Raw genomic sequence first — 13,146 nt, 5'->3', positions numbered from 1 at the left:
TCCACCTTTAACGTTTTTTTAATTGTTTTGCTCTTCTTAGGTTTTGATTCCCATTTCTCTCTATGTTTCCATTGAAATTGTGAAGCTTGGACAAATATATTTTATTCAAAGCGATGTGGATTTCTACAATGAGAAAATGGATTCTACTGTTCAGTGCCGAGCCCTGAACATCACAGAGGATCTTGGACAGATTCAGTACCTCTTTTCTGATAAAACAGGAACCCTGACTGAGAATAAGATGGTTTTTCGAAGATGTAGTGTGGCAGGCTTTGATTACTGCCATGAAGAAAATGGTGAGTGTTGGGTTTCTATGAAAACCAGCCTTAAGATTGGTCGTTTTTGCACCCACTTAATGATTTGGTAATTCTGGCGCAGAAGTGCTATATTTAATCATTGAGTACTTAACTCCTCCAAATGCTCATTGTTTCATTGTTGTCCCTTTAAAAGTTAGGTCAGAAGTTAGTAGGTCAGGAGTTAGTGGGTCAAAGTCAAATAGTCTACTTCCATGGTTTCTTTTCTTTCCTTTTTTTTTTGCCATGGTTTCTCTAAAAGGAAAGTAAATTACCAGTAGTTGTAGAAGGTTGGGGGTTGGATTTGGTGACAATGATATTGCATTACAGATATTTTTGAGAATCTAATGAAACTCTATGGACCATCTCCCTGAAAAATATTTTGAAAATAATTCCAAAGGGACGACAGTTTCCCCAGACCCCATCATTCAGCCCATAGGTATTCATTGGTCGTTGGCTGAGAATACCTAGTTTAAGAACAAATAAGATGAACTGAACTTCTGAGGCTAAGGAAGTAAATATATAAATTGCAAGTTTCCTTTAAAGAATTGATCTTCATTAATTTTGTTATTTATAAAAGTAAGTGTACTCCTATGAAAGTAATTATGAGAAATGTCCAAAACAAATTAACCTAGAAGTTAACCACCATTAGTAATTTGGTGAATATATAACCATCCATTTCTTTATGCATATTCCTGTATATGTGAAAATATATATTTGTACATTTCCCCTTTTATAAGTTATAATATGTTGTAATAATGCTTTGGAGTTTGCTTTTTTTATTCCTCATTATCTCATGGACCTTTTTCCAAGTCAGTTCATGACTTAACGTTAAGTGCATGGTATTGCATTATATGTGGTCAAGCTTAGTTTGCTTTTATAACAGTACTTGCAATTAACATTCCTTATTCATTGAACAGATATTTTGTGAGCTCCTAATATGTGGCATGAGTCCCTGATCTCATGTAGCTTAGCATTTAAGGCGAGAGATAGACAAGATTAAAAATTATGATATACAAAATAAAATTCATCATGCAGTATGCATTTCTCTACATACATATTTGTGCAATTACTTTTATAAGATACATGTCTAGCAACTGGATCCAGAGGTTTGCACATATAAAATTTTTATAGATCCTACAAAATTTATCTCTAAAATATTGTGCTAATTTATGTTCTCACAACCCAGAAAAATAACACCTATTTTTCACACCCAGCCATAATGGGATGAAGTTATTCTTTTTAATTTGTGAGTTTTGTAGTCATAGTTAGCACTTCATTGTCTTAATTTTTCTTTGATTAGTAATGAGATATTTAACTGTTTAACTTTTTATATGTTTCTGGCCATTTGAATATCCTTGGTAGAGAGAGCATGTCTTCCTATTTAACAAATGAGTTTTTCTTATTCTTAGTAATCTGTAGGAGGGTTTTATCTATTAAGGCAGGGCTGATGTTCAGCTTGTATGCCCCAGTCTAGGTTGTCTGTGGCCCATGTCCATTTTCATTTGTGCACTTATATTGAACCAGTTGTTAAATAATTTGAGTGTCAACCTTGATATTATCCTTTTCTTCTGTAGGTGGCAAATATTAATACTTTCTTTGTTCATCATTTATCACTGTATTAGTTTTCTATTGCCACATAACAAATTACTACAAATTTGATAACAAATTACTACAAATTTGATGGCTTCAAATAACGCAAACATACTGTGTCACAGCTTCTGTCTGTGGGTCAGGAGTCTGGGTGCAGGTAGCTACATCCTCTCTGAGTCTCTCACCTGGCTGAAATACAGGTTTTGGCTGAAGCTATCATCTTATCTGCGACTCAGGGTCCTCGTTTTGGTTTCCTGGTTTTAGAGTTGTCAGTGTCTTGAGGTTGTAGGACTAAGGCCCCTGCTTCCTTGCTGCCTGTCAGCTTAGAGCCATTCTTAGCTCATAGAGGTGGCCTACCATTCCTTTGCCATGTGGCCTCTCTACAGCATGGCAGTTCGCTTCTTCAAAGCCACCAGCTGAACCTCTAGCTTTGAGTCTCTCTGAATTCAGGGAAGTTGTGGCACCTCTTTTTACCTGATGAGGTCAACCTACCTAGGATAGTCTTCTTTTATATTAACTCAGATTCAGCTGGCTAGACACTTGATTATATCTGCCAAATCCCCCGACCTTTGTCAGGTAACATAATTTAATCATAGAAGTGAGATGCCATCCTACAGGGTGTGTACACAGGGGTGGGGCAGGAATCTTGGGGGCCATCTTAGAATTCTGTCTACCACAGCCTCTTCACTTTGCTTAGGGTGTCACGTCTTGTGAGAAGTTTTATATTTTTATTAAATCAGTGTTATCAATTATTATGTCTATTATTAAGACGACAGATATTATGATTTCTGCCAGTAGTGTTCAACTTAGACATCCACCCTGCCCAAAATTTTAAAAATATACTATATTTCCTCTTAGGTAAAGATATTTTAAGCCAGCTTTTGTTGTTACTTGTGTGTATGAAGGATAAAACATTGAGTATTTATCGTATAATCACTGTACAATGTGAAAAATAGCTAATCATACTGGATATGATATTCTGCATTGTTTCATCTTTTTTAGTACATTTTTATTACAAAAGCAATATTTTAGAAAATTTCAGATAAGCCAAAAAAGGAAAATTTTAAAGCCATCAGTAACTCCCACCAGAGCAGAAGCAAGAAGAACTACAGTCCTGTAGCCTGTGGAACAAAAACCACATTCACAGAAAGATGGACAAAATGAAAAGGCAGAGGACTATGTCCCAGATGAAGGAACAAGATAAAACCCCAGAAAAACAACTAAATGAAGTGGAGATAGGCAACCTTCAAGAAAAAGAATTCAGAATAATGATAGTGAAGATGATCCAGGACCTTGGAAAAAGAATGGAGGCAAAGATCGAGAAGATGCAAGAAATGTTTAACAAAGACCTAGAAGAATTAAAGAACAAACAAATGAGATGAACAACACAATGACTGAAATGAAAAATACACTAGAAGGAATCAGTAGCAGAATAACTGAGGCAGAAGAACGGATAAGTGACCTGGAGGACAGAATGGTGGAAATCTCTGCCATGAAACAGAAGAAAAAAGAATGAAAAGAAATGAAGACAGCTTAAGAGACCTCTGGGACGACATTAAATGCACCAACATTCGCATTTTTAGGGGTCCCAGAAGGAGAAGAGAAAGAGAAAGGACCAGAGAAAATATTTGAAAAGAATATAGTCAAAAACTTCCCTAACATGGGAAAGGAAATAACCACCCAAATCCAGGAAGCGCAGAGAGTCCCAGGCAGGATAAACCAAAGGAGAAACACGCCGAGACACATAGTAATCAAATTGACAAAAATTAAAGACAAAGATTATTAAAAAGTAGCAAGGGAAAAACGACCAATAACATACAAGGGAACTCCCATAAGGTTAACGACTGATTTCTCAGCAGAAACCCTGCAAGCCAGAAGGAAGTGGAATGATATATTTAAAGTAATGAAAGGGAGGAACCTACAACAATACTACCCTTGCTGGGTAGATCCAGCAAGGATCTCACTCAGATTTGACAGAGAAATCAAAAGCTTTACAAACAAGCAAAGCTAAGAGAATTCAACACCACCAAAACAGCTCTACAACAAATGCTAAAAGAACTTCTCTAAGTGGGAAACACAAGAGGAGAAAAGGACGTACAAAAGCAAATGCAAAACAATTAAGAAAATGGTAATAGGAACATACGTATCAATAATTACCTTAAATATGGATGGATTAAATGATCCAACCAAAAGACACAGGCTGGCTGAATGGATACAAAGCAAGACCCATATATATGCTGTCTACAAGAGACCCACTTCAGACCTAGGGACACATACAGACTGAAAGTAAGGGGATGGAAAAAGATATTCCATGCAAATGGAAATCAAAAGAAAGCTGGAGTAGCAATACTCATATCAGATAAAATGACTTTAAAATAAAGAATGTTACAAGAGACAAGGAAGGACACTACATAGTGATCAAGGGATCAATCCAAGAAGAAGGTATAACAATTATAAATATATATGCACCCTACATAGGAGCACCTCAATACATAAGGCAAGTGCTAACAGCTATAAAAGAGGAAATCGACAGTAACACAATAATACTGGGGGACTTTAACACCTCACTTACACCAATGGACAGATCATCCAAACAGAATATTAATAAGGGAAAACAAGCTTTAAATGACACAATAGACCAGATAGATTTAATTGAATATGCTACTAAATAACCAAGACATCACTGAAGAAATCAAAGAGAAAATCAAAAAATACCTAGAGACAAATGACAATGAAAACACAATGATCCAAAGCATATGGGATGCAGCAAAAGCAGTTCTAACAGGGAAGTTTATAGCAATACAATCCTACCTCAAGAAACAAGAAAAATCTCAATTAAACAATCTAACCTTACACCTAAAGGAACTAGAGAAAAAAGAACAAACAAAACCCAAAGTTAGTAGAAGGAAAGAAATCATAAAGATAAGAGCAGAAATAAATGGAATAGAAACAAAGAAAACAATAGCAAACATCAATAAAACTAAAAGCTGGTTCTCCAAGAAGATAAAGTTGATAAACCTTTAGCCAGACTCATCAAGAAAAAGAGGGAGAGGACTCAAATCAATAAAATTAGAAATGAAAAAGGAGAGGTGACAACGGACACCACAGAAATACAAAGCCTCATAAGAGACGACTACAGGCAACTCTATGCCAATAAAATGGACAACCTGGAAGAAATGGACAAATTCTTAGAAAGGTATAACCTTCCAAGATTGAACCAGGAAGAAACAGAAAATATGAACGGACCAATCACAAGTAATGAAATTGAAACTGTGATTAAAAGTCTTCCAACAGGGGCTCCCCTGGTGACACAATGGTTAAGAATATGCCTGCCAATGCAGGGGACACAGGTTTGATCCCTGGTCCAGGAGGGTCCCACATGCCGCGGAGCAACTAGGCCTGTGCACCATAACTACTGAGCCTGCGCTCTAGAGCCTGAGAGCCACAACTACTGAGCCCGTGCGCCATAACTACGGACACCTGTGTGCCTAGAGCCTATGCTCTGCAACAAGAGAAGCCAACGCAATGAGAAGCCCATGCACCACAACTAGAGAAAGCTCATGCACAGCAGCAAAGGCCCAATGCAGCCAAAAATAAACAAGTAAATTTACCCCCCCCCCCAAAAATACTAGCAAACGGAATCCAACAACACATTAAAAGGATCATATACCATGATCAAGTGGGATTTATCCCAGGGATGCAAGGATTCTTCAATATACACAAACCAATCAGTGTGATACACCATCTTAACAAATTGAAGAATAAAAACCATATGATCATCTCAACAGATGCAGAAAAAACTTTTGACAAAATTCAGCACCCATTTATGATAAAAACTCTCCAGAAAATGGGCATAGAGGGAACATACCTCAACATAATAAAGGCCATGGAAGACAAACCCACAGCAAACATCATTCTCAATGGTGAAAAACTGAAACCATTTCCTCTAAGATCAGGAACAAGACAAGGATGTCCACTCTCACCACTATTATTCAACATAGTTTTGGAAGTCCTAGCCATGGCAATCAGAGAAGAAAATGAAATAAAATGAATCCAAATTGGAAAAGAAGAAGTAAAACTGTCACTATTTGCAGATGACATGATACTATACATAGAGAATCCTAAAGATGCCACCAGAAAGCTACTAGAGCTAATCAATGAATTTGGTAAAGTTGCAGGATACAAAATTAATGCACAGACATCTCATGCATTCCTATACACTAATAATGAAAGATCAGAAAGAGAAATTAAGTAAGCATTCCCATTCACCAATGCAACAAAAAGAATAAAATACCTAAGAATAAACCTACTTAAGGAGGTAAAAGACCTATACTCAGAAAACTATAAGGCACTGTTGAAAGAAATTAAAGATGACACAAACAGATGGAGAGATATACCATGTTCTTGGATTGGAAGAATCAACATTGTGAAAATGACTATACTACCCAAAGCAATCTACAGATTCAGTGCAATCCCTATCAAATTACCAATGGCATTTTTTACAGAAGGAGAACAAAAAATCTTAAAATTTGTTTGGAGACACAAAAGACCCTGAGTAGCAAAAGCAATCTTGAGGGAAAACGGAGCTGGAGGAATCAGGCTCCCTGACTTCAGACTATACTACAAAGCTACAGTAATCAAGATGGTATGGTACCGGCACGAAAACAGAAATATAGATCAATGGAACAGGATTGAAAGCCCAGAGATAAACCAACACACCTAAGGTCAACTAATCTATGACAAAGGAGGCAAGGATATACAATGGAGAAAAGACAGTCTCTTCAATAAGTGGTGCTGGGAAAACTGGACAGCTACATGTAACAGAATGAAATTAGAACACTCTGTAACACCATACACAAAAGTAAACTCAAAATGGATTTAAGACCTAAATGTAAGACCGGATACTATAAAACTCTTAGAGGAAAACATAGGAAGAACACACTGTGACGTAAATCACAGCCAGATCTTTTTTCATCCACCTCCTAGGGGAATGGAAATCAAAACAAAAATAAACAAATGGGACCTAGTGAAACTGAAAAGCTTTTGCACAGCAAAGGAAACTATAAACAAGATGAAAAGACAACCCTTAGTATGGGAGAAAATATTTACAAATGAACCAATGGACAAAGAATTAATCTCTGAAATATGTAAACAGCTCATGCAGCTCAATATCAAAAAAACAAACAACCCAATCAAAAAATGGGCAGAAGACCTAAATAGACATTTCTCCAAAGAAGACATACAGATGGCGAAGAGGCGCATGAAAAGTTGCTCAACATCAGTAATTGTTAGAGATGTGCATATCAAAACTACAGTGAGGTATCACCTCACACTGGTTAGAATGGGCATCATCAGAAAATCTACAAACAATAAATGCTGGAGAGGGTGTGGAGAAAAGGGAACCCTCTTGCACTGTTGGTGGGAATGTAAATTGATACAGCCACTATGGATAACAGTATGGAGGTTCCTTAAAAAACTAAAAATAGAATTACCATATGATCCAGCAATCCCACTACTGGGCATATACCCATATAAAACCATAATTCAAAAAGAGTCGTCTACCCCAATGTTCATTGCAGCACTATTTACAATAGCCAGGACATGGAAGCAACCTAAATGTCCACTGACAGACGAAGAGATAAACAAGATGTGGTATATATATACGCAATGGAATATTACTCAGCCATAAAAAGGAACGAAATTGGATCATTTGTAGAGACGTGGATGGACCTAGAGACTGTCATACAGAGTGAAGTAAGAAAGAGAAAAACAAATATCGTATATTAACACATATGTGGAATCTAGAAAAATGGTACAGATGAACCAGTTTGCAAGGCAGAAATAGAGACACAGATGAAGAGAACAAATGTGTGGACACCAAGGAGGGAAAGCGGGGGGTGGTGGTGGTGGTGTGATGAATTGGGAGATTGGGATTGACATGTATACACTAATATGTATAAAATAGATAACTAATAAGAACCTGCTGTATAGCACAGGTAACTCCACTTCGCTGTAGAGTAGAAACTAACACAACACTGTGAAGCACCTATATCTCAATTAAAAAAAGAAAAAAACTCCCACCAAACTGATTGGACCTCTATTAACATTTTAGCACATTTCTTTTGAGTCTTTTTCCTGTAAACATTAATATATATATGTTTTTTAAACAAAATAGCATTACAGTGTGCTTTGACTTGTATAATCATTTTTCTTAAGACTTCATCACGATCGCCTTTCCATTCTCTCCTTACTTTTCTAATGGTTATGCCATATTGCACTGTAATGATTGCCAAAATTTATATAACTAACTAACCATTAGTTTAGGTTGTCAACAGTCATCTGCTGTGGCAAACAGGGCTGCAGTGAACATCACTGTGGGTAAACCCCTCTGTCCATTTGTGAGATTATTATTTTCCAAGATTATCTGATGATAGATCCCTGTTTTTGAGAAGTATCTTACAGAAATAATGTTTCACAAAATATATGGCAGGAAGCACTGCATTATTTTTTATATTTGTTGGGTTTAATTTTTTTTTTAATTTTAAATTTTGTATTTGTAGCATCTAAGAGTGCTAATACCAGCCCTCTCCCACCCCTGTCCCTGAATATACACGCTTCTGCCCAGTGAGTACTTCTCTCTGTGGCCCCTCGTGCAGGGAAGATACTGAGTGACTGAGAATTAAATGCCATCCGGGCTGAACTGTTTGTGAGCCATGGAGTGTTACATACACCACCTCTGTGAGGTGCAGACTTTGTCTCTGAACACTTCTCTACCACAGATGCATCCAGAGCTCCTGGTCTCTTGTCAGTAATGGTTTTAAAACAAGTATATGTACACAAACACACAAGCACGTGCTCTCTCTCTGTCTCTGTCTCTCTCTCTGTCTCTAAATGCTGAAGTTGGTAATGATAGGGGCTAGTTTTCCCCAGAACTTAACCCTGAGACATTATTTTCCCTGAAATGAAACTTAGTTAAGCTTTCAGGATTTTTTGGCAAAAGAATTGACTAGGAGATATTTCCATTTAAGATGTTGCTGCTGGGAAATAACTCCTTACCCTTATGCAGTTGAACTAAACACATCTGATGACACCATTTCTTGTTTTAAAACCTTGTAACTTATAAATTTGGTCCATGGACTATGCATCATCAACACCCAGTTGTGTATTAGAAATGCAGTCTCAAGCCCCTATTTAAACCTTCAATTAAAATCTTCATTTAACAATATCCCCACGTGATTTATATGTGTGTTAAACATTTTTTAAACTCCTTTAAAAGATTACTGAGAGTTTTTTAATAATAAACTTTTTAGTTTAGAATGGTTTTAGGTTTACAGAAAGTTATAAAGATATTATTGAAAGTTCCAGTATGCTCCCTTGCCCAGTTTCCCTTGTCTTAACATCTTACATTAGTCTTAAGATACGTTTGTCTTAAGTAATGAACCCATATTGATACTTAATTAGTAACCGAAATCCGTATTTTATTGGGATTTCCTTAGTTTTTACCAAAGGTCTTTTTCTGTCCCAGGATCCCATCCAGGAAATCACGTAACACTTAGTCATCATTTCAGTGCCTCTAGATTTGACAGTTTCTTAAGCCATTCCTTTTTTTGGATGACCTTAAGAGTTCTGAGGGGCATTATTTAGGGATTTTGTAGAATGTCCCTCAATTTGGGTGTGTCTACACAGTGCTTTTATGATGCAGTTTGTGAATCTGATGTACATGGTGGCATCATTTAGTAGTTTCCAAGAACAAGGATTTGGGGATCAAGCCTCCTGAGTCTGATTCCCATCTTCACTGCCTGCAAGCTGTGTGACCCTGGGCAATTTATATAACTTCTCTGGGCCACAATAAAAAGGATCAGTAATAGATCTACTTCATGGGGTGGTTAAGAGATAAGAGAAGATAAATCATGAAAAGGCGCTTAGAATATGGCACAGAATAAATTCTTTGTAAGTATTAGCTGCTAGTATTGTCATAATTATTGTTGTCAAAATAAGAAATAGGCTGGTTTGTTGAGGAGCTCATGGTCCAATGTGGGAGACAGACACGGAAACATAATATCTTTTTAAGTGCTGTGCGATTAAGGTCATTGTTCTCTTTCCATATTGTTTTGATTTTCAGGCAGTCAGTTTTGGAGGTGGATTGGCACTGATCAAGGTTTGGGGCTTGGAGATACTGGACAAATTCCTGGAATGATGGAAATGTGAGGAATTAGTTTAGGGTGAAAGGTTTTATGTCAAGGATATGTGGATGATACAGTTGAAAGAAACACAGCTGAGTGTGCTGTTTATAAGCAGGTGAAAGTTGGAATGCTGGAAATGTTTGGGGGATTAGTTCATAGCAAAATGTGTGATTGGGGATATGTGGATGATATAGTTGAAAGAAGTTTATCTGAGTGTCCTGTGCTGTTCACCCTTGTGTTTGGCCCTTTGGAGAGCACATTGAAACGTGTGGTAAATGTTTTGTTCCATAGTCTCATGCTCACTTCTTCCAGATATCAAATAAATGTAAATTCTAGGCTGTGAGCAGGTTACTGGATATTTGAAGAGGGGAATTGGAAGAGAAGAGAAAGATTAAATAAGAGAAATAAAGTAGTCAACGTAGTACCCAATGTAGTACCTACCTTGAGACAAAGGAAAGATTACAGACTTTGTATATTTTCTCTTACGAGCTGGAAAGCAAGAATTCTTTTGCCACTTTGAGGCATTCATGGAACTAACTAGAATCTACTTTACGAGACATAATAAAAATCTTTATCATTTGGATATATTTTGTTTATCAGTATAATAATAAACCTTCTCATACCCAATTTTTAAAAAATTTTTCAGAATCTAAAAGTATGGGTCTTAGTAGCTATGTCTTCTGAATCACACTGTAACTTTACTGATCTATTTATTTCTCATAGCTTTCCACAAAATTATTAAAGATTGAGTTACTCCAGGTCTTTTTTTATTTCTCTCTTGCAGTTCTACTTATTGAGCAAGTTTGTCCTATAGTAACAGCTCAGCCATCTGGCCTTATACTAATTACACAGTTGCACGATGACTGGTTCCCTAATGATGGCTATGGGAAATTCCTAACATATAGCCTTCATGTTTATATATGTTGTGTAGCATTCTAATTATTTATTCTTAAAATGCTATCACATCATCAGTAAATTTCTTTAGCTACTCAAGGATTGATCAGCGTAGCACTATTGACATTGTGGGCTGGATGACTCTTTCTTATGGGGAGCTGTTTAAGATGTTTAGAAGCATCCTTGGCCTTTGCCCACTGCATGCCAGTAGCACTTCTCCCCCAGATGTAACAACCGAATTGTGTACAAGCATTGCCAAATGTTCGCTGGGGGACAAATTCACCCCTTGCTGAGAATCACTGAGCTAACCTCTTGTATACAAGTAACTGCTAAGGACATATAACACAATGGATACTTGTACTGACTATGGAGTCATGAAAACCCAAATTCAAATTCTAACTCTTCCCACCCGAACTGTTTACTGTTTTACTTTTCTCAGCTGCCAGGTGGAACAGTGATAGTTTCTAGTATGTACAATAACATTATTTTACAGATTAAAACAAAATATATATAGCTACAGTTATATATATAGTTGTTTATATAAAGAACCTAGCACAGCCCACACAATCAAAGGCAATGGTCCTGGCCAGGTGGCCAAGGATTATTAAAGTAAGCTAGAGGAAGTGTGAAAAAGGAAGGGAAAAAATAATAATAATAATAAGTTAAAAAAAAAATAAAGGACCTAGCAAGGTTCTTGATGAAAAGGAGATATTCAATAAATGTTAACTCCCTACCCTGCAACTTTCCCTTGATGCTAAGGATATTATTCATATGTCTATTCATATATTTACTCATTATTCATTACTCATTCATTTACTCATTACTCATTATTTAAACTACAAAACATGTACTCATTGAAATCGAGCAGGGGATATTGACCATGTGAAATAATAAGGAATAATACATATTAACTTTTTGGGCTACATTTAGAAACAATATAGCATGAAGACTCAGTGCTGGCTGTAGATTTTAATATAACTGGTTATAAGACTGACCTGTATCACTTTTGTGAGATGGGGAAAATTACTTAGTTTTGATTTCTTTATTTCTGAAATGAAGGTATTATTAATAATATCTACCTCAGAGGGTTGTTATAGTGATTAAATGAGACAAATGCCTGACACATAGTAGCATTCAGTAGTACATGGAAATTATACAGTGGTATGAATGAGTGGTATGGATGAGAGCCAGTACAGTTACAGAGGTCTTCAGTGAGGAACTGGCATTTGAACCAAGCCTTTAAAGATGTGCAAGATTGATATAAGTAGAAAGGAAGAGAATGGACATCCTGAGCAAAGGCACAGGTAAGAATGGAGAACTTCAGAATGTCTGGGACGCAATTACTGTATCTGTTTTTGAAGCTGAAATGTGATACAGGGAAATAGTCTGTATTTTTTAGGCAGAGAATATAATGAAACTTACAGAACTGCAGAACTGGAAAAGATCTTGAAGTCATTGAGTCCAGATTATTCATTCTTCTAATAAGAAAACAGAGGCCTAGAAAGAGCAAGTGATTTGCTGAAAAGCCACTTAGTCTTTGGAAGAGTTAGTTCTAGAACCCAGAATCACCATGTTGCCTCATAGCCTTTCCTTGTTCTTAAAAAGTATAGACAAAAACTATTAAATAGGATATGCAAATATTCTTTATTTTATAAATTAACTTGCCAAAAGCTATACTTTATTCAGTAGCTAGACTTAGCCTGAATACAGGCAACTAGCAATCCAAACAAGCACATATAATAAGACAGACAAGGCCCCTCCTCTCATAGAACTTCTATTGGAGAAAATCGTCACAAATAAGTTAATTTTTAAATAAAAAATATTAAATAGTGAAAAGTGCTATGCAGAAAATTATAATGGGGTGATATAGAATGAGCAGAAGGCTACTTTGAATTGGATGGTTGAGCAAGCCTTCTCTAAGGGGGATATCAGAGCCTAGATCTGACTGACATGATCTTTGAATTCAGGGGTAAAAGCCTTCCAGTCAGGGGGAGCAGCTAGTATAGGGGTCCTCAGACTGAAATGAGCTTGGCAATATTCAAAGTAAAGAAAGAAAGGCCAGTGAGGCTGGATTTAGTGCAGAAGAAGGAGCGGCAAGAAAGTTAGGTCAGGGGCTTCCCTGGTGGCGCAGTGGTTGAGAGTCCGCCTGCCGATGCAGGGGACACGGGGTCGTGGCCCCGGTCTGT

The 13,146-nt window shown here is 36.8% G+C and overlaps 1 protein-coding gene across 1 annotated transcript in view; it reads left to right on the top strand.

The window, feature by feature from the left end:
• ATP10D (ATPase phospholipid transporting 10D (putative)) overlaps positions 1-13,146 on the top strand; it is an 83,647-nt gene that overhangs the window by 22,127 nt on the left and 48,374 nt on the right. The window contains exon 8 of the mRNA XM_007450972.1: positions 41-293. Coding sequence (XP_007451034.1) covers positions 41-293 — 253 coding nt within the window. The remainder of the gene's footprint in view (positions 1-40; positions 294-13,146) is intronic.

This window comes from Lipotes vexillifer, unplaced genomic scaffold, assembly GCF_000442215.2.
Source record: "Lipotes vexillifer unplaced genomic scaffold, Lipotes_vexillifer_v1.1 scaffold404, whole genome shotgun sequence".
Lineage (NCBI taxonomy): Eukaryota > Metazoa > Chordata > Mammalia > Artiodactyla > Lipotidae > Lipotes > Lipotes vexillifer.
Note: the sequence above shows the minus strand (reverse complement) of the source record. Positions and strands in the feature narration are given on the sequence as shown.